Source organism: Monodon monoceros, unplaced genomic scaffold (assembly GCF_005190385.1).
Source record: "Monodon monoceros isolate NGI ecotype Baffin Bay Population unplaced genomic scaffold, NGI_Narwhal_1 Super_Scaffold_6, whole genome shotgun sequence".
NCBI lineage: Eukaryota > Metazoa > Chordata > Mammalia > Artiodactyla > Monodontidae > Monodon > Monodon monoceros.
This window is the reverse complement of record NW_021703783.1, coordinates 40713803-40734126: the sequence shown is the minus strand read 5'-3', so window position 1 is coordinate 40734126 and position 20324 is coordinate 40713803. Positions and strand designations below refer to the sequence as shown.

General features: G+C 47.2%; 2 protein-coding genes and 1 pseudogene across 5 annotated transcripts in view; all 3 read right to left on the bottom strand.

Annotated features, from left to right (window-relative positions):
• Window positions 1–1090: 1090 nt before the first annotated feature.
• On the bottom strand, window positions 1091–7068 carry AMHR2 (anti-Mullerian hormone receptor type 2). Of its 4 annotated transcripts, XM_029206033.1 has the most exons (11): window positions 7020–7068; window positions 6546–6728; window positions 6047–6238; window positions 5701–5775; window positions 5434–5564; window positions 5088–5318; window positions 3438–3552; window positions 3123–3295; window positions 2786–2933; window positions 2487–2623; window positions 1091–1589 (listed from the first exon to the last, which is right to left on the bottom strand). In XM_029206033.1, the coding sequence occupies exons 1-11, from the start codon at window positions 7066–7068 to the stop codon at window positions 1380–1382; spliced, it is 1644 nt and encodes a 547-aa protein (XP_029061866.1). In that variant the 3' UTR covers window positions 1091–1379. The 4 variants fall into 4 exon arrangements, with proteins under 4 accessions (XP_029061866.1, XP_029061865.1, XP_029061867.1 ...); XM_029206032.1 differs by lacking the exon at window positions 7020–7068 and having other exon boundaries at window positions 6546–6813; XM_029206034.1 differs by lacking the exons at window positions 2487–2623; window positions 2786–2933.
• Window positions 7069–16746: 9678 nt separating this feature from the next.
• The window catches only part of SP1 (Sp1 transcription factor), a 41607-nt gene continuing 38029 nt past the window's right edge, over window positions 16747–20324 (bottom strand). The window contains exons 5-6 of the mRNA XM_029204940.1: window positions 20122–20321; window positions 16747–18852 (exon numbers count right to left, since the gene is read on the bottom strand). Coding sequence (XP_029060773.1) covers window positions 18539–18852; window positions 20122–20321 — 514 coding nt within the window. The 3' untranslated portion in view covers window positions 16747–18538. The remainder of the gene's footprint in view (window positions 18853–20121; window positions 20322–20324) is intronic.
• Window positions 18884–20004, bottom strand: LOC114885285 (annotated as a pseudogene).

The following is a 20324-nucleotide window of genomic DNA, read 5'->3' as shown; positions in this document are numbered from 1 at the left end:
GACCTCTTGTTACCTGAAAACTGGGTTCACCTCTTGGTAGGTGTCAAGCCAAAAGACACAAGCAAGCCAAAGAAGAAGGAAGAAGAAGGAAGGATTTATTGCTTGCAGCAAGTAAGGAGAACACTGGGAATCTGTCCCAAAGCAGTGTTTCCCTGAACAGCAAAATTGGGGAATTTTTAAGCTAAGGGTACATGCATATTCATGAAGGGGCTTGAGCAGAGGAAAATTCAGCATAGAAGTGGGGCAAAGGTTGACAGAGTCCAGCTTTAGTTGAAGTCATGAGTGTCAGAAAAGGTGAACATCATCATTCCATTCTCCACCTTGGTGGGAGCCTGCAGAACTTATCAGATTGTTATATATACCCCTTGAGGAGGAATTAGGACTCTGTTTTATCCCTGAACTATTGTTTCTTGACAGCTTTTCCTTTGTTCCTGCATTCCCTCAATTCCCTTAAGATCTTTTTTTTTTTTTTTTTTGGCTGCGTTGGGTCTTTGTTGCTGCACGTGGGCTTTCTCTGGTTGCAGCGAGCAGGGGCTATATTCTTCGTTGCGGTGCGGTGGTTTCTCTTTGTTGCAGAGCACGGGCTCTAGGCACATGGGCTTCAGTAGTTGTGGTGCACGGGCTTTGTTGCTCTGTGGCATGTGGGATCTTCCCGGACCGGGGATTGAACCCCTATCCCCCGCATTGGCAGGTGGATTCTTAACCCCTGTGCCACCAGGGAAGTCCTCCTTGCAGTTTCTTACTGCACCACATGACAGAACAGCTCACTGGGCCAGAAATGCCCTACTGCTCCAACACTCCTGGAAAACTCCTGGTCCTCAAGACACATCTCAAGCATCCTGTGCTCTGTGAGGCCTCCCCACTCAAGCCTCAGGAGAGGATACTGCCCCAGGACACTGTATGGGTGGCCAACAAAATGAGCTGTGGGTCTCGGAGCAGTTTCAGAGCAGCAATTTCATCTTTCTCATCCTTTTCCCAGTGCCAGTGTGAGATCCCACCAAATAAAGGCTTATGAAAGAGAAGGAAAAGGAGAGAGACAGGAATGCAGGATCACTGGAAGGGAGGAAGGCCTCAGAACCAGGACATAGAGTCAGGGAAGCTGACTTTATCTCTTTCCTGTGCACACCCCTCCCCCCACCAGTCACTGTTCAGAAGCAGTGGATTGGATACCCAGGGAAGGATCCATCCAAGCATTTGACAAGTAGGAAAGGCCGTGGTGAGGCAGAGCAGACAGGTATCTGATCACCATATTTATGTTTCCATGTACACCGACTCTACATAAACTGCATATTTACACATGAGAACTGGTACTGGCAGGTTGAGGATTTCTGGAACAAGGGCCTTGCTGAACACTCAAGTGGCAGACACTCAGCTGAGGCCTACGAGGGAGAATGGCAGGGCGGAGGAGTGGAGAGACAGTCTTCTGGGTAGAGAGGTGGGCAGCCATGTGGACAGCCCTGTGGGAAGGGGTGGGCCTCCTGAGGACGGGCCAGGGAAGCCAGGCGCTGCTGTACACACTCAGCTGTCAGCCGTGCTTCTGGGTCTGCATCCCAGCAGTCCTCCAGGAGTTCTCTCAGGCCACCAGGGTCCTGGGAAGAATGACCAGGAGGCAGGCTTTACCCCAGGATCCTGAGTGGCCCCATGAGTGGCCCCAGGGTTAAAAGGTATCTATCATGGCCCTGTTCTCAACACTCTTCTTCTGATCCTTCCTGGAGCCTTCTTCCTCCCCTTCACTGAAATCCAGCCCTTTGCATCTTGTTCCCTGTGAGACAGGTTCTCTCCAAAGAGTCCACCTTTTCCTCTGAGGAGCTAATTCAGGTTAATTAATGGCTTACTGTGCTGATGGGAAATTACTCTCCTTCCTCTCAGGCAATCAGGGTCTTCTACAAACAATGCCTGGGTCTTTGTTATCTAACCCAACAGACACTTGTGCAGTGGAAACTTCAGATCAGGTAGCAGAAGAATGGGCTTCCTGTTAGGAAACTATTTTCCTCAGAAACCCTGAAATTTCACTATTAGGCCACTGTTTTAACCCTTTATACTTAGTTCTGGCTTTTATTGGGTCATGTCAGAAACACAGATGTGTAGGATAAAATGAGGAATTATTGGATTAAATGTTGGGCTCCAGTGTACTAGGAGAGGAGCCATCTTGGGGGCAGAGCTCAGGGCAGAAGCAAAGCCAAGGAGGGCTTCCTGGAGGAAGGAACTGAGGAACAGGGCAAACTGATGATGGAGAGAAGAGAGACAGACAAAGCAAGACTGAGCAAGAGGAAGGTGTGTGTCTCAGGAATGGGCTGTGTGAGACTTATGGTGGAAGGGGATGAACTGAGGTTCAGAGCAAGTTTGCCCTGCTCCAGCTGACCATGAGCCAGGAGGGTGGGAGATGAGAGGGGATAGGAGTAGGTGGGCTGGTCCTGGTGGACAAGTCCTTGAAGCCCGTGCCAGGACTCTGCAGGTCCCCAGCCCACCAGCCTGTGGCCTCTTACTGTGGCAAAGCAGCACCAGGTGGATGGGATGTGAGGGCGCCTTCTCTCCTCCACTGCCAAGGTCCACAGCTCACAGGTGGTAGGGGTGCTACCCAGTTCTGCCTCATAGGCCAGTTGGAAGGGTGGTGTTCTGCTGTCTGGGAAAAGGCACAGGGGGTGTCGGCTAACCCGAGGGGGTGCCTTCTTGCGGAACGGCCAAGAGGAAGAAGGGAGGAGCCTCCTGGGTCAGGAGGTAGGTGGGTCTGGAATGGGTGGGTGGGGCATGAGGGGAGCAAGGCCACTGTCACATCCAACCTTACCGGGTCTCAAATCTGGGCAGCGGCTCATGATCTCCCACAGGAGCAGAGCCAGAGAGTAAACATCAGCTCGCCGGAGGGCCGTGCCCCAGTCCTGTAGGTCCAGAGTCTTGTCCAAGAGCTCCGGTGCCATGTACCTCTGGGTGCCAGCCTAGACAGCAAGGCATGGAGGGCCAACAATCATCACCACGGCACTCCTCACCACACAATGGTCCATGCAACAACCCCCCAAGTAGACTCAGCAACATCCCACGTGCTATAGGTGCTGCCGCACTGTTGTCACATCTTCATCAGCACCACCACCAGCATCCTGGGGCTTACCCTTATCCAGAGTACTGACCTCCATGATGGCAGCTGGGCCTCGGGGTTGAGTAGGAGCCCAGGTTGGGGGCTGGGCAAGGCCAGGGAGCACCAAGGCGAGGCCCAGGTCTCCAATGGCGCATGACCCATCATCCCGAATGAGCACATTCTGGCTGCTCAGATCCCGGTGGGCGATACCTGGTTTATATTGGCCTGTGGAAGAAACCAGGTTGAAGGGACATGAATCTTCTTCCTCTCTCTTTTTGACCCAATCCTTCCCCTCCAAGCTAAGGGAAAATCAGAAACAGCGGTGTGGCTCCTGACTCCCATGGCTTCCTGCCCCTAGCTCACCCACCATCCTGCCAGCGTTCCTCATGGAGAAACGCCAGGCCCTGAGCCAGGGACAGTGCCATCCGCAGGGAACTTCCCCAGTCACTGGTGTGCTGGGCCAAGTAGTGGCACAGGGAACCCTGGGGAGAAGCAGAGAGAAGAGAGGGACACACAAAGCTGGAGGTGGCTGATCCACCCCAGGGAGCAGAGATCAATTGATCCCCCTGCATCTCCCAGCAGACTTACACACCGACACACCCAGGGCAAGGCAGCAGGCAGTGGAGGAGTGAGCACGTGCATCAGTTGGATTGACAGGAAAAACAGTAGCTCTAGTTCAAGTGCCCCGAGCACTTACTGCGTGCCAGGCCTCCTGTAGCCCTCACTACAACCCTGGAGGTAGGTACTCCTGTCACTCCTGTTTTACAGATGAGGAGTTTGCTGGAACTCCCTGGGCAAGAGAGTAGCAGAGCTTGACCCTCAGCAGTCTGACTCCAGCATCACTCACCTTTAGCCACCTCATACTGCCTCACAGGACTTGGGGTAAAGACAGAAACAGAAGAGGCAGAGCGGGTTAGGCGGGGCACCCTCGTGAACCACCTGGCCTGAGGTGTCACCCTGTAGCCGAGCGCGGATGGGGAGAGCCGTTGGGTAGGAGAGCAGCTGGCAGGGAGCAACTGGGAATTGGAGGGAAAGGAGCAATAGAGTCCCTCATTCTGCAAACATTACTGAGCACTTTCAGTGTGCCAGGAAAGGTAAACAAACAAACAAAACTAAAAAAGCAGTGATTTTCGAGCTAGGCAGTGAGGTACATTGGTCAAAGAAGGGACTTGCCAGAATTCAAGATTTCAGAGGTGAAGGAATTACAGGTGCTGATAAAGTCCCACGTCCTTAGCAGGCCCACAAGGCCAGTGTGGTCTGGCCCCTGCCTACCGATTACTCTTCATCCTCTCTTATAGGACCTTTACTTTTTTTTTTTTAAATATTTACTTATTTGGTTGCACCGGGTCTTAGTTGTGGCAGGTGGGCTCCTTTAGCTGCATCTCGCAGGCTCCTTAGCTGCAGCACGGGACTTCTTACATGTGGCATGAAAACTTTTATTTGCAGCACACACGTGGGATCTAGTTCCCTGGCCAGGGATCGAACCCAGGCCCCCTGCATTGGGAGCGCAGAGTCTTACCCACTGCGCCACAAGGGAAGTCTCTCTTGTAGTGCCTTTTCTTTCTGCACTTAACGCGCTTGACATTTTACACATCTTTTTGTGTTTGCTTGATCCATTTCTGCTTCCCTACTACTCTATAAAATCTGGAAAGGCAGGGACTGGGTGTGTTTTTCCTAGCACAGGAAGTGCGACATATAGTTCATAAACATTAGTTGAATGCCTGGAGGTAATTCTTTAACAATGGTTTTCCTTGAGGTTGGGAATACGAATTGTTTTGATTTCTCCCTTTTCTTGTCAATGTTAAGTCAAAAACGTTAGCAAGTACTGCTTATAATAATAAAAGGTAAAAACAATACAAATCACTTTTAATGTTCTACAGAAAAGGAAATCTAAACAATAAGAATAAAGCAAAAGAATAAGCGTGGACAGGGCCTCGCTGCCATCCAGCACCCCCGCCCCGACGCCTTCCCACACACAGACAGGCAAACACACACATATGCGCTCCTCAGCACTCACCTTGGGGTGTAGTTCCAGTACCAGCAGGGGCCCACAGGGCAGGGGACCAGGGCTGCCCCTGCTGGCGGTGATCAAGCGGACAATGTGGTCATGCCGTAGGCCCGGCAGCCCGTACAATGCTCTCTCAGCTTGGAACTGGGCCACAGCCCTCAGGGGGAAGGCCTTGATGGCTACCAGCTTGCCTTGCAGCCGCCCGGCCCACACCACTGCGTGACCTCCTTCCCGGATTACCTGGTGAGGACATGGTGCTGGGTGTGGGCCCCAGCTAGGAGCAGAGCCAGGCTTCCTCCCCAGCACACCCTCGGAGAGCGCCCAGAGGAGCCCGCCGCCCACCCTCCCCGGGCACCTGGGAGAAGCACAGCTCGGGCAGCTCCGGCAGCTCGGCACTCCAGTCCCTGCCTGAGTGTGGCTCCGGCTCCGGCTCTGGCCCTGGCTCTGGCCCACCGTGCACTGGGCAGGCCTTCCGTTGTAGCAGGGCTGAGGCAGAGGAGAGCCTTAGGGCCGGGGTGCATGGGTATGGAGACTGGGAAGGGGGCTTTGTGGGAAGTGATGGGGGTCAGGGCGCTGGGACAGTGTGTTGGGGTCACAAGGGAGGGGTGGGGCAGATTAGTACCCAAGATGATGTTGCTCAGCAGCAGCAGGAGAAGGAGCAGCCCCAGGAGCACCAGTGCCGTCCAGATGGACTCGCCTGGACGTTAAAGCAAGAACGCGGGCTGGATGAGCCCTGCCCCAAATCGTGCTCTCTGCTTCTCTCCCGCTCCTCAGAGAAGTTGCTTCTCCACCCGCCCCCACCCTGGTCACAAGCCCCTTTATCTCCCAGTCACCAGGGCAACCAACTTCTCAAGGCCAGGAGGAGGAACGCTTGGGATGGGGGGTAGGGTGAGAATTGGCCCTGGTTCTACCTCTCATTCTAACCTGGGCTCCAGCCCCCACCTGGCTCCAGCATCCTGGGTGGCTACCTGGGATGGCCTTGGGACCCTGAGAACCAGGTGTCCCAGGGCTCCCCAGACGAGGCAGATGGCTGTAATTGGCATTGCAGAAGTCAGTGCCACAGGAGCAGGTGAAGAGAGTAAAGCTGGGACTAGGATGGGCTCGGGGGCTCGGATCACAGTGGGGGGACTCACAGCCTGGCTCATCACTGTCTCGGCATCCTGGTGGGATGGGATTGGGAGAAGAGGAGAGAAAGGGGGCGAGAGAGAGAGAGAGAGAGAGAGAGAGAGAGAGAGAGAGAGAGAGAAAGAGAAAGAGAGCGAAAGAGTGTAAGAGTGAGCATAACGGGGTCTGGGAACACGGAGGGGGTCCCTTCTCTATCAGAGGCGTCCCTTCCATCTCTTACGGGCTTTTCTTTCCCTCCACACATTCCCTTTCTACTCCTCTCCTCAGCTGCCACCCCCGCCCCCCGCAGGATGTGCCTCTCTCCCCCACTGGCTATCGCCTGCCATGTGCTGTGCCACTCACCTTGCATCTCCACCTGTGCCTGGTCTTGGGTCAGGTTCCAGATCCCAAAGCAGCAGCGGCTGTAGAGGCAGCGGATAACCCTGGGGGGCCCTGGTCCTGCATCTAGCAGCTTCCCCAGATTCTTGGTGCTTCCCCGCACTCCAGGGGCCTCAAAGAACACACAGGTCCGCCTGCCTGGGGGTGCTGCGGCCCAGGGTAAGGAGAGGGGAGGGTTCGAGATGAGAGTGAATGCAGGGGCAAAAACAGCAGCCAAAGAGAGACAAAACATGTTTTATATCCCAGGGCCAGCCTGGTAAAGCCACAGGAGGAAACAGGGTCAGCAGAGGCCTGGAACCTGACCCCCACCAAGGGGACCCATAGCTGTACCCATCACCTTCACTTGCCCACCCCATCACCACTCTTCCAAAGGGGTGGCTGCTGCTTCAAGTGCCCCCTCCTTTAATGGGTAGGTGGAAGGACCCTGTAGACACTTACCTTGCACAGCTGTGGGAAGCAGTGCCCAAAGCCCCAGAATCCCCAGCATCTTGCAGTGGGAGGTGGGGAGCATGAGCCAACACAGCTGCCCCTGGCCAGAGCTTCCTTCAGATGCGGGCACCGTGGGGCTTCTGATCCTTCAGTCCCCAACTCCGCCCCCTCCCTCTTCCCAGTCTTTGTGGGGGAGACGGCTGCTGAGGGGGAGAGGATGGGTGTGGGGAGAAGCAGGGAGAGAGAGGGAGCAGCAGAGAACCAATCTCACGTCTTCCTCTCTTCAGCCACCTCCTCTTTTCTCTGTAAAGTGGGAGGAGGGCGCCTTAGTGGTCCCGCTGAGAACCCAGCAATGCCTAATTTCAAACCTCTGCCCTTTGCTGACCCTAGGACGAAATGCTGGATCCTGTCAGCCCTTCCCAGGCTGGAAACCAAAGAGAGGTCAAGTGCTCAGACCCATTCAGCTGTGCCCAAGAGCCTTTCTAGCCCTTATTTTCCGGGCTCAGATCTGCAGTTCCCTGGGCACAAAGAGGCTTCACAGCCTATACTAGAGCTGACCTCATTTTCCAAACTCAAGAGTCAGAAAAGCGGTTGTATAAAATTACTCAGAGTTTTTAAAAAATCACATTGAAAATAGGTATGCTGGTAAATTTTATGTCATCAAAATTTTTTTTTTTTTGCGATACGCGGGCCTCCCACTGTCGTGGCCTCTCCCGTTGTGGAGCACAGACTCCTGACCCGCAGGCTCAGCGGCCATGGCTCACGGGCCCAGCCGCTTCACGGCATGTGGGATCTTCCCGGACCGGGGCACGAACCCACGTCCCCTGCATCGGCAGGTGGACTCTCAACCACTGTGCCCCCAGGGAAGCCCTGTCATCAAAATTTTTTAAAAATCACATTGAGTCACACACTAAACACATCACCATTATTGAAAAGGTAACAAACTTTTATTGACCACCTACGTGCTAGGGCACAGCTAGGGCTATGAATTTTACAATCATCTCATCTAATTCTCCCATTGAGCTATTTATCATTATTTTCACTTTATAGGTAAGAAAGCTGAATTTAGGTAACTTGCCCAAGGTCACTCTGCTAGGAAATAGCACAGCTAGGATTTGGACCTTGTTAAGTCTGACTCTAAAGCCCAGGCCCTGTTCTTTGCACTTATGCCATGATGCCGGAAAGAAAATACAGATTGAGAAAATGTGCATCAATACCTGTGAGCAGGCCACTAGCTAGAAAAAGATACAGTTCAAACTATCACCACCAGAGGTCAGCAGACATAGGAGAAACTCGGGGGCATAGTGAGGGGGCAGAAAGGGCATCCTCTGATGACTAATATCCATAGTACATCTCCAATATCTATTAAGGGGCACGAACTGTAAAATGTGAAGAGAGGGCACAGGGTATGTAGAGGGAATGTCAGCATGGAGATGGAAGGAGAGAGGTCTATAGCTTGTGCTGCAGTCGAGAGACAGGAGGTGTCCAACTCCACCAGATTACTGATCAGAATAAGGGAAACTACAGAGCAGCTGCCTCCCATGAGAATTAGAGCCAGAGGAGACTGGTTCCCTATTTTCCTAACCTTCTGTTCCCCTGGTGGCTGCCTGGAAACCCTTTCTGGGGATGGTCTGGCTTAGATCAGGGCTGAAGGCCTGAGTACTCTTTGATTCTGGAGCCTTTCTCCCAGGGAGGCTGCATGAGAGGGTAAAAGCTCCAGTAGTGTGAAGCAGCAGCTAGAGGAATGACCAGGGCTTACAGGCTGGTGGATAGCTGCCCATCCCCTCCTGGGTCCTTTTGGGAGTCCAGTGAGGTGGAATGTTGTACTTAGTTACAACTATCTTCCTTCACCAGCTCCCAGATCAGTAAGTCTGGGACTGAGGGGAGGAGTTGAAGGTAAAATAGTTTCTTGTGTCAGGAGTGTCTTAGGAGACTCTCCTCCAGAGGAGAGCAAGGTAAGGATCAGGCAGGAAGGCAGAGTCTCCTCACCCAAAGCCTTGGATAACTACTCTCAAGACAGAAACGTTCCAGTCAGGTTTACAGGAACTGGCAGTCAGAGTTTAAAGTTGAGGTGGTGAGAGAAGGGGTAAGGATTTGAGAGCTGGGGGATTAGGAAGGTCCTGAGAGAGAACTTCAGCATAGAAGAAAGGCTTCCTGGATTCCATATACACAAAGCTCTTCATTAGGATCCCCTGATTAAAGTCTGCAGTGGCCCAATAATTTACCTTTGACCCCACTGATGACAAGGCTAAAGTGAGTTGTTTATTCAATTTATAAAATATTAGGTCCTAGTCTTAAAAAGGTGTTCCATTAAGTGCTGGACCTACAAAGGTACATGTGATTCCTGCCCTCCAGGAACTCATAGTCTAGAAAGGCAGGAAAATATATCAATAAGCAACCAGAAAACTGTGTCAAGCTAGGGCTATGAACAAGGAGCTATACAAGCAGAAAGATCAAACAAGCTAATTCTGTTCAGGGAATAGAAGACAAGGGAAGAAAAGTGCCCAGAGGTTTCACAGCAAAAGCGATATTTAAATTGTCTCAAGGTAAACACAATGAAAACAAATAAAAGGAGGCTGATTATTACAGACCAAGGGAACAGCAAAAATAAAGGCAGCAAGAATAAAGGTATGAACATAAAGTGTGTATGGTGGTGTGTTGGGGTCAGGGGAGATTGAGCAGGAAAAAGGGGTATGAGATATGAAGCAGAAAATCGTGACTAGAGATAGACTGGGACCAGACTGGGAAGTGTAGACTTTTCCTGAAAGCAAAGGATTTTACGCAGGGGTCTGGTGGCAAAGTGGAAGATGGATGACTGAGGCTCAGGGAGACTAGAAGGGAGATCAGTTACAAGACCTAAGCAGTAGCCAGGGTGAGTACTAGGACAATGGAAATTTAAAAAAAAAGAGGGAGGGAATTCCCTGGAGGTCCAGTGGTTAGGACTCCACGCTTCCACTGCAGGGGGCCCCAGGTGTGATCCCTGGTCAAGAAACTAAGATCCTGCAAGCTGCTCGGCGAGACCAAAAAAAAAATCCACAACCCCAACCCCCCAAAAAATAGATAAATAAAAGGGGGAAAAAATTGAGATACACTGTATTTATTTATTTATTTATTTTGGGCTGCGTGTGGGCTTTTCTCTAGTTGCGGCGAGCGAGGGCTACTTTTCATTGCAGTGCACGGTCTTCTCATTGCGGTGGCTTCTCTTGTTGCAGAGCACGGGCTCTAGGCGCGTGGGCTTCCGTAGTTGCGGCTCGCGGGCTCTAGAGCGCAGGCTCAGCAGTTGTGGTGCTCGGGCTTAGCTGCCCCACGGCATGTGGGATCTTCCCGGACCAGGGCTCGAACCTGTGTCCCCTGAATTGGCAAGCAGATTTTTAACCACTGCACCACCAGGGAAGTACCAAGATACACAGTATTGCTAATTGACAGGATTGGTAATCAAATGAATGTTGGTAGATGAAAGGCAGAATTAAAAGATGATTCTGAGAGGAATGGGGGAATTCCCTCGTGGTTCAGTGGTTAAGAATCCACCTTCCAATGCAAGGGACACGGGTTCGATCCCTGGTGGGGAACCAAGGTCCCACATGCTGCGGGGTAACTAAGACTGGACGCTGCAACTACTGAGCGCGCAAGCTCTGGAACCCTTGCGCCACAACTAGAAAGAAGCCCGCGAGTGCTGCAACGAAAGATCCCGATGCCGCAACTAAGACCCGATGCAGCCAAATAAATATTTTAAAAGAGAGATGATTCTGAGGTTTCAAGCATAAGTGATCAAGGAGTAGTAATACTGTTAAGTGAGGTGAGGAACACAAAGGATTATTTTTCTTTCTTACATGTTGAGTTTGAGTTATCTGTGGGACATCCAGATGAAAATGTCCACTAAGCAGGCTGCCAGGATGAGAAAAAAATGAGGCATTTTGATTTGGGAGTCATCAAAATGTATGTAATAGATAAAGAATGGATGCAACTTGTTTAGGGGTGAAGAGTAAGGAAAGAACCCAGGATGGGGAACAGCAGTATTTCAGGGACAGAGGAAGAAGTGGCTATGAAGGAGACTAAAACAAATAGAAAGGTTAAAGGAAAACCAGAAGTGCCTCAGTTTCACACTCAGTGGGAAGAAAGCACTAAGACACACACTGTTGCAAAGAGGTCTAAGAGGCTAAGGACTGAAAGACCACCTGAGCAGGCAACCAGGGCGCTGGTATTGATAAGAAAAATTTGGTAAACAATAGGTGCTTAACAAAGTGGACTGAGAGGTGAATAAAAGAGAAAAATTAAATGTAAACTACTTTCACTAACTTTGGAAATGTTAAGAATCAGATCAGCAGCTTGAAGAGGAAGCACAGGTTTTTCAAAATGGGGGGTGGGGAGCAGGGAGGCAGATTTTAACATGTTTATAGGCTGATAAAAGGGGACCCAGGAGAGACTGAAGATAAAAGGAGAAAATACTATCGAAACAAAGAAAAGAAGTTAAAGAAAACAAGGTTGAGAGCACAAGTGGCAGGGTTGGCCTTGCAAAGGAAAAATATTTCTCTCAGAAGAGAGAAGGGGGTAAACTGGCACTGGTGAGTACCTACATGTTTGTTAGACAGAAGGGAGGGAAGTCTGAGGAAATTGATGCTTCTGTTTCATGAAATAGGAAGCAAATCACCTGCTGAAAACTGGGGTCAGGATTGGGAAATTTGCAATTAATGGTATGTCCCACTCACCAGACTATGAAGTACTTGTTAGCGGGGCTTGTCTTATTTCATTTTTTATCCTCAACCTAGCACACAGTAAGGGCTCAATAAATGTTTACTGACTGAATAGCTGGCACAACTATTAAAGGCCCATTTATGGCTCCAAAGCCAAAAAATAAACACTCCCCCCCAAAAAAAACCTCCAATAAAGTCAAATATTAAAATGTTATATTGCTAATGGCTACATAAGGAAATCAACTGGCTGGCTGAGTGACTGACAAAACTGACATAGGGAATCAAATGACCAAAAATAATCAAGAATGCTGGTAGCTATATATAAACAAGCAACCAAGGATTCTTAGATAGGTAGAAAGGGAAGTAAAGGTATAGGCTGATGGGAAATGGGAAAGGCTGTCAAAATAACTTCAATTTCAGTTTCAAGGGGCCATGATCCAGATTCAATCATTTGAGACACAGGCTGGTATTAACTAAACGTAAAATATGTTGGAGTTAGATCTTGGTTTCTAAATACCATTCTCCAATAAAAAGAACAAAGGCTCCTTGGAGAAATGGCTGATCTAGGGCTGGGGCAGGGAAAATACAATATGAGCCTGAAGCATCTTGTGTATCAGAAAGAAAGAAAGTGCTCAAAAAAATAAATGGATGTAGCCATATCAAGGGGACACAGAAGTCAACTTGAAAGCACTCCCAATGTCCAAAGCTGGGACAATTCCATCAAAATAGTGTATAACTGGATTATAACCACCCGCCTATAAAATAAATATACGTGAGTACATGCTAGTTTAAATTAATGGAGAAGAGACAGTTTCCTCACAGAAGCTTAATTCCCACCAACCCCATTAAGGGTGGCCTAGACTTACTTGCAAAGAATAGGGAAAGAGAAACAGTGGAGAAACCAAGCAAACATTACCTAAACCAGGTGTTGAAGGTTTTACCATCAGTAATGTCACGTGGTTATCACATACTCCTTGATAGGATGTGGTGAGAAGGGCATTTCACCTGTGCACGTATTTTTTTTAAAAAACCTGTAAGCTCAGTCTAATAATGAGAAAAAAATCAGACAAATTCAGACTGGGGGATATCCTACAGAACATGGCCAATACTCCCAAAGACTGTCAAGGTCATGAAGAACAAGAGAAGACTAAGAAACTGTCACAGAGAAGACTAGGGAGACATATCAACTAAACGCAATGTGGTATCCTGCAATAGATCCTGGAACAGAAAAAGGCCAACAATGGATGAAGCCCATAAAGCCTGAGATTTAGCTAAAGTAATGTACCAGTGTCAGTTTCTTAATTTTGACAATGTACCATGACAATGTTAACAATGGAGAAAACTAGGGAAGGGGCATATAGAAACCCTCTGTACCATCTTTGCAACTTTCCTTTGAACTTAAAAGTATTTCGAATAAAAAGCTAAATAAAAAAAAAGTTGGGCCTGCCCCTGTTCCTCTAGTCCTCCACATTTCTATGTAGTCGTGGCACACTGATTTGGTCATGAAACTCTTTACCCGGGAGTTAAGTGTTAGACAACTGCACTGATTAACATGTATGTAACAACAGTGTAGCTGGAAACCTTTGTTGGGTTTAGTATATGAAGTTATAACCATATTCTCCCCATTCCCAACCCTCTCAACACACCAGAGACATGGCTTTTTATTAAAAAAACTTTTTTTAATTGGTTTACAAAGGAGCTACAGACTACATTGAACTAATCTTTGTACAAAAAGGAAAAAAAAAAAAAAAGCCCCAAAACACCCAGAGACAAAAGGTAGGGGGAGAGACAAGAAAGGAAGATACAAAAGAGCAGGAAGAAATTAAGACAAGAGATTAGCATCATACATACACAAGATCAAGGAGAAAAAAGAGCAAGAGAGATGAGAGAGCATTTAAAAGTTATTTCCCCACACAGCCCCGGTGATAATCGGATTGGAACCAACAACAAACACAGCATGAGATTATTAAGAGATTTAAAAAAGGCAACAGTGGTATGGAGACTGGTTATTGACAGTGTTAAGAGAGAGAAATAAACTTGTTTTAGGCACCAGAGACTGGAGCACTGCCCCTCCCTCCCAGAGGAGGAGAGACTCGGGAAGAGGAAGCAGGCCCTGGAGCAGCTGCCATTGGTGTGTGTAGACGTGGTCTCCTCAGGTCAACCTCAGCATGTTTTCCCAAAATCTTTGTGCCCTAGACTCTAGGTGAAAGCTATGGGATGCCACTGAGAGAAAGCGGTGATCAGAAATATGAAGACTTGCCCTTGTGCACACTGTTCAAGAGCAGCTGCTGGGAAAGTGGGGGTCTGGGTAGAGAATCCCATTCCTCTGTGGAGAAGGCACAGTGTAATTCCTGAAGGTGAGAAAGAGGAAAACACACACCCCAGGAGAGGTATCAACAAGGTCCTCACCACAGGCAGCCTCAGCCCCTTATGTTATGCCTTTTTTTGGATACTGAAGGGAGCTGAGGGACAATCACCATGCCTCTTCTTGCTCAGCAGGGACATGGAAGGCTGGGGTTGTTTTATAATGAGGAAAGGAGAAAATGGGACAAAATACTCATTTCCCTCAAATGAACATTGGGCAGGAAATCTTTTTGGGTTCCGGGAAGTCAAATTAGAGAAGACCTAGGAGGGGAATAAAGCCAGGGACTCCCATTTTTTTCCCTTTCCCAGACTCCAATCTAAGGCAAGTGAGCTAAATCTGGAAGAGGGAGTAGGAATTTAAGCTTAAGGCTGCTTCATGTCCTCCTGGGGGCTGGTGTTTAGGGAAGGCAGACAAAGAAAAGAAACAGGTCAACCTCAAAGCTGGTCTGCTCATCCTCCTAGATGAGGTCTGTACCCCAGGAGTAGAGCCAAGAGAGGCACCAGAGAGCACACAGGCTCCTAAACAAAAGTAATAACCTACCCATACTTTATCAGCAGTTTTCAAAAGCAATGTTTTCCGGGATTGGAGAAGTGCCATATCCTCCTCCCTTTCCCCAAAGCTACTGCTGCCACCTTTCATCCTTGCACATAAGTTACTGGCTCTCTTCTAAGGGAGATGAAACTCTGAGATTTCACATTTCTCCTCCCAACTCCAAGAGGCTACTCAGCTTTGAATAGGGGAAAGGAGAGTTATGCAAAGGGCCCCTCACTTGAGGCGGCTAGACTATCCTCATTTCCTTGGTACCTGGATCAGAACTCCTTTGATCTGATCCCAAGGTCCAAAAGGCATCAGGGTACTTACAATTGAATGAAAACTTTAAGTAACTAGCACCAGGGCTCCCCCAAAGCACAAAAGGGGCCTGATTAATACCCTCAGAAGAACCCCTCAATAGGTATATAAATTTATTGCGTCCTAGCAAAGATCTGCAGCTTCCAGTATTCACACAATGTGAAGATATTAACAATACAAAATATACTCTGAAGTCAAACATCTGCAGTTCATAGTGCTTTCTCAGATTTGTTAAAAAAATACAATGCTTAGTTTCCTATATAGGATATACAAAAGCAAAAAATATATATATGTATATAGTAGAAATAAAATCAATCAGCCATAGTAATTTACAGCCTTTGTCTCTAATCCTCCCCCAATCATAATCTTTACCCCACACTTCAGTCTATACTTTCTGGGATCAAGAGTTCTATCTATTCTGAACACCGAGAAATGTCTGTTAAATTGCATTCTGCATAGCACCCACAAACAGGGTGCCAGCTGGGAAGTCCCTGAAGGAAGATGGTGTGGGCTGTTATTGCTCTGGGTAAAAAGTCAGACAGTCAAATGATAAGCAGATAAATGTGACTGGGCAACCTGAACGGACAAGGGAATAATATTACCACTCCTCTGGGCACCCCGCACCCTACAAGATTTGGTCATTAAAAAGTTAAATAAAAAAGCAACTCTTGAAAAAAAATTAGAATCAATAGCCTGTCAGTTACATTAATTTCTTCTGGCAAAAAGTTCAGGGAAAGGGACTTTCATCAATAAACTCCTGACTCAAGGAATGTGGGCTCCTAACTTCCTGTGGAAAAGACTGAGTGACTTACTGCTGCTGGGAGACAAAAGCAGAAGCTGCTTCAGTTTTAGGGCCAAACAAGATACTGGATCTGGAGCTTCCTTGGTGAGAAGGAAATAGGGCAAGTGGAAAGAACTGGATATAAATTCACTCGTGCTAATGAATGGAGTTGAGGGTAAACCAGCATTCCATTCCAGAGAAAAACATCATCAAATAACCTTCTAAAAGCTTGTAGGCTTCAGCATCATTAAGCTAGTTTATATCTAATAACTTCATACTGGGGAAGATTCCATTCCTTGAAATGCTCTAGCGAAATACTACACACTTCAGCGAGTTATCCTGCCCCTTTCCTCCAGAAGATGCCTATGAACATGATTACAGACATAAAATAACAGGTTCTGAGTTCTGCCTTTCAGAGGGAACAAAGGGTGCGATAAGTGGCTGGGCATGGATAACTTCTGCTTCTGGGCATGGATATTTCTGGGCATGGATAACTTCTACAGTATTAATAGAATTTGATCTGGGGAAAAGTTCCTTGCAATACTTCCTGTGTTAAAAACAGTATTAAGTCTGCAGAGAAAGGACCAAATGAAGTAAACTTTTGTTTAGAATGTTAAGTTATTGTATTTCAGGTTAAACAACAACACAAACTTACCCAAACCCTAATTCGGATAGATTTTATATAAAATATATAGTAGAATTATAGCATCATCTATTTGTAGTCAAGGTAAATAGATTCATGAAAGGAACTAGGACTCTGCTATAAATCCGGATGTTGGTTTCACTTTCAAACACAAAAATAGTTTCTTCTTTTAAAAGTGCAGTAGAATATCCCCCATTCATAATTGTAACTAATTTAGCAAAAGCAAAGAAATGACCTCAGGAACATACCCAGGTTTTAAGAGAGATTTCTAGGAAATGGGCCTGAAAGGCATTTGATCTGAATTTATTTTCCAACAATTTCAAATATTAATTTCTCATCTGTGTGTAGATATATACAGGCACAAACACACATTCACACACAGTCATACACAAACACTTCACTTTCTATCAGATTAGGGTAATTTTTTATTGCAGGTCTCTTATAGTATTGGCTAACAGAAAACCTATCCCCAACCTAACAGATTACACACATACACACAGCCATTTCCACACTTCCTCACAGTGAAAAGCTCTCTGACAAGATACCAGAAGGTCGAGAGAGACAATGTTTTAATGGCTGGGCCTTGAGGACAACTCTGGTTGCATTTAAATCTCAGTGCCAAATGCACTAAGAGTTCCCTGCCGCTATAATTTTTGGATCAGTCTCTTCAGCAATCAGGCCACGGAGAAAGCAGGATGGTTTTTCCTGATCTCTCCTATAAACCACAGTGGTAAGACAAGATTTCGTTTTGTTCTGGGCTATCATTCCCATGATCGTGTGTGCTTCCTTTCCCCTTAGGAACCACCCAAGGAAGAGTTAAGGGAAAAGATCAAAGAACCACTGCCTTGCCACTGGTCCATGCTCTGGAGTTTTGCAGAATGGAAACCCAGAACAGGTTCATTGGCTGATGCTCCTTAATAACATAATGGGAAAGAAACTACTGGGGATGTTCAAAAGAGGAAGTGTATTTCCTTTCAGAATGTGAACTCAGAAGCCCACACATCAAAGCTGAGAGCTACCTTGGAAGACAGTTGTACAAAGGTCCAAATAATCCACTAACTCCTGAACTGGACTACTTGAGTCACTTCCGCTTCTGAGCACATCATCTTCCTATTGAAAGCCCCTACCTATTATTTGACCATCTTTTCACAGTTTATATAAACTGATCCCAGATTATAACCTTCAAAGGGTCTCTTGTACAATTTCGCAGAAGGACTTCTGATTCTTGATGCTTAGAGCAGCTAATGAAGAGAGAGGTGCCTTTGACTCTCCAGCGCCAAGAGGGTGCCTGCGTCAGTAGTATTTTGAACACTCTCTTCACAGCTACCTCAAGCATTTGCCTGAGCTTCAAGGCTACTCTATTCTGCTGCTGGGACTAGGGACTTTAAAAGAATGACAGAAGTGCCTCATCCAGGGACCACTACCAAAAACAAAGCATGAAGTGATCAGGTGAGAGAAGGGGAGACAGAAATGGTTGAGTCAAGGAAGGAGTGCAAGAAGCTGATCCCAAATTAAAAGACAAAATTAAGAAAGGAAAACATTATGTATGTATATATAAACTAAAAGCAGAGCATATAAATGCTTAATCTGGTGGGAAGCCAAGACAACATCTATAGAAAATCTTGATGTGTCACAACAAGGCTCAGCCATAAGGAAATAAGGCAATATAAAAAAAAAAATGACCAAGTTATTTTGGTCACAGAATGGTCTCCTTCCTCCTCCCAGCCAACCCCTGCAAATGCATCTCTATATATCTTTTATATATATATATATATATATATAATATAGAATCTGCTTTTTGTTAAAAAGTATTTCAATGATCATATATATTTATCAAGGCATGATGGCTTTAGGAAAGGGGGGGGGATCCATCATGGGGGAGCTGAGAAGGGAAATGCAGGAAGTGGAGACTGGGGTAAGAAGTGTTAAGAAACTGTTTGGGGTCAAACAAATGCTCATCAAAGGGTGGCACCAACAGAATGTTCACTAATGTTTCCCACTTCAAGGAGGTACTGATGATACAGGTGGATGCCAGGACCCCATCTCTTCTCTTGTATCCCTCCCCCAATTCTTCCCACCACCATGCATTTTTAATGCCTCACGGCTCTCTCTCTCCCACATGTCTCTTGGACCCATGCTACCTTGCATCCCAGGGTTGATGGGTATGGCCCATATGTCTCTGGCCCCGGGTGCCTGATCTCAGAAGCCATTGCCACTGATATTAATGGACTGCAGATCTGCCACCTGCATGACGTTGATGCCACTGTTGGCAAGACGGGCAATACCCTCTGGACAGATGGCCTCCATGGCTACCATGTTGGTGGTGATGAGGGCCGAAGGGGTGGAAGTGCCGCTGCCTTCTGAACCTGCCCCACTGTCCAGGGGCAAAGTGCCCACACTTAGGGCTACACCTGGGCCTCCCTTCTTATTCTGGTGGGTCTTAATATGCTTTGACAGGTGGTCACTCCTCATGAAGCGCTTGGGACACTCAGGGCAGGCAAATTTCTTCTCACCTAGGTAAAGGAAGAGAAAGAAGATGAGAAACTCACATCTCAGGAAGCAGTGGTACCTTGTCCAATTCACTGCTTTCAAACTATATAAGGCAGAATAAAGCTAGTCCTAGAAGGTGATTACAAACAAGAAAAACCTGGTGACTATCTTTTGCCTTTTGGGGGAACAAAAAATAAGTAAAGGTGGGAAATACTCAGAAAGGAAGGAGTATAGCAGAAAAGTAAGGCAGGACCTTCAAAATCCCACTCAAAAGCTAGCTCCTTCCTTCTTAAGGGTTTTCCAGATTAACTCCAATTCCATTCATGATCCATACAATCAGTTTCAAACTAAGTTGCTCAGGAATTTTAGTTATTTCATAGATATATTTTGTGTCTTTTTCTTTTTTTGACTTGAAATGTTAGAAATTTCTTTATTATTACTCATTAAGTATCAGCTTAATACTGTGGAAATTTCAAATCACCCCCCAACCCCAAATTCTTGATAAAGAGCTTTTAGTAAAGACACGCTCTCTTCTCTCCTCTGTATAAAACTTTACAAAATAAAGGCAAAGAACTGTGTACATCTTGCTGTAAATGCTGCCCATAGCTGTGGAGACAGTGTCTGCCCAAGGCACCCTTTACTGTCCAGGTCCTGAAAGACTCTTGTTCATGAACTGTCTCTTCGCAAAGCGAGTCCACCACTTGCTGTGTTTATCTTCCTGAGGGTCAAAAACTTTCTCACAAAGTCTCAGTCCAGTCTCTTGCCTCAGCTGTTGTAAGTAGGCCCTCATCACTTCATCTTCCTGTTTGTTTGCAGGTTTGGCATAAATTGCATTAAGTGGAAAACCAGGCTCTCCAGGAATGGGAAAATTAGTGATTCCCAGTGTATACATTTCTTTCTCGCCTTGGCTTTTAGAATTGCAATTTTCTGAGTTTCTTTAGACACTGAGAAAGGTAAAGAGTTATATATATCAAGATCCTATCAGCTTCATTCTTAATTTCATAGTTTTTGAAGAAGACATTGGCCTTGAAGTAATAGATAGCTTCATCCACAATATCTGTATCTTTTGTCTCTCTAGGAGTGGGTCCTTTGAAGTGACTTCTGATAGGCAACAGTGCCATGTTTCAAATGAGTGTGGTGTCAGGGTCCATGGGGGAAGAGTGGTAAGCCGGCATCTTGGAGGCACCCAGGTTTCAACCCCAATGAGGAGGATCGGGTTAGAGCACAGTGCTATTTTGTGTCTTTTTATTCTGGTCTATTACTACCTCTCCCTTCTCCAAGTTCCTGCTCACCTGTGTGTGTGCGTTTGTGCCTCTGTAACTCGTCCGAACGTGTGAAGCGCTTCCCACAGTATGACCAGGTACACATGAATGGCCTCTCGCCTGTATGCCAGCGCAAGTGTGCCCGTAGGTGTGAGGTCTTGCCATATACTTTGCCACAGCCTTGCATATGGCAAATGTGCTGTTTCTTCTTGCCAGGATCCCCAGAGCCCCTG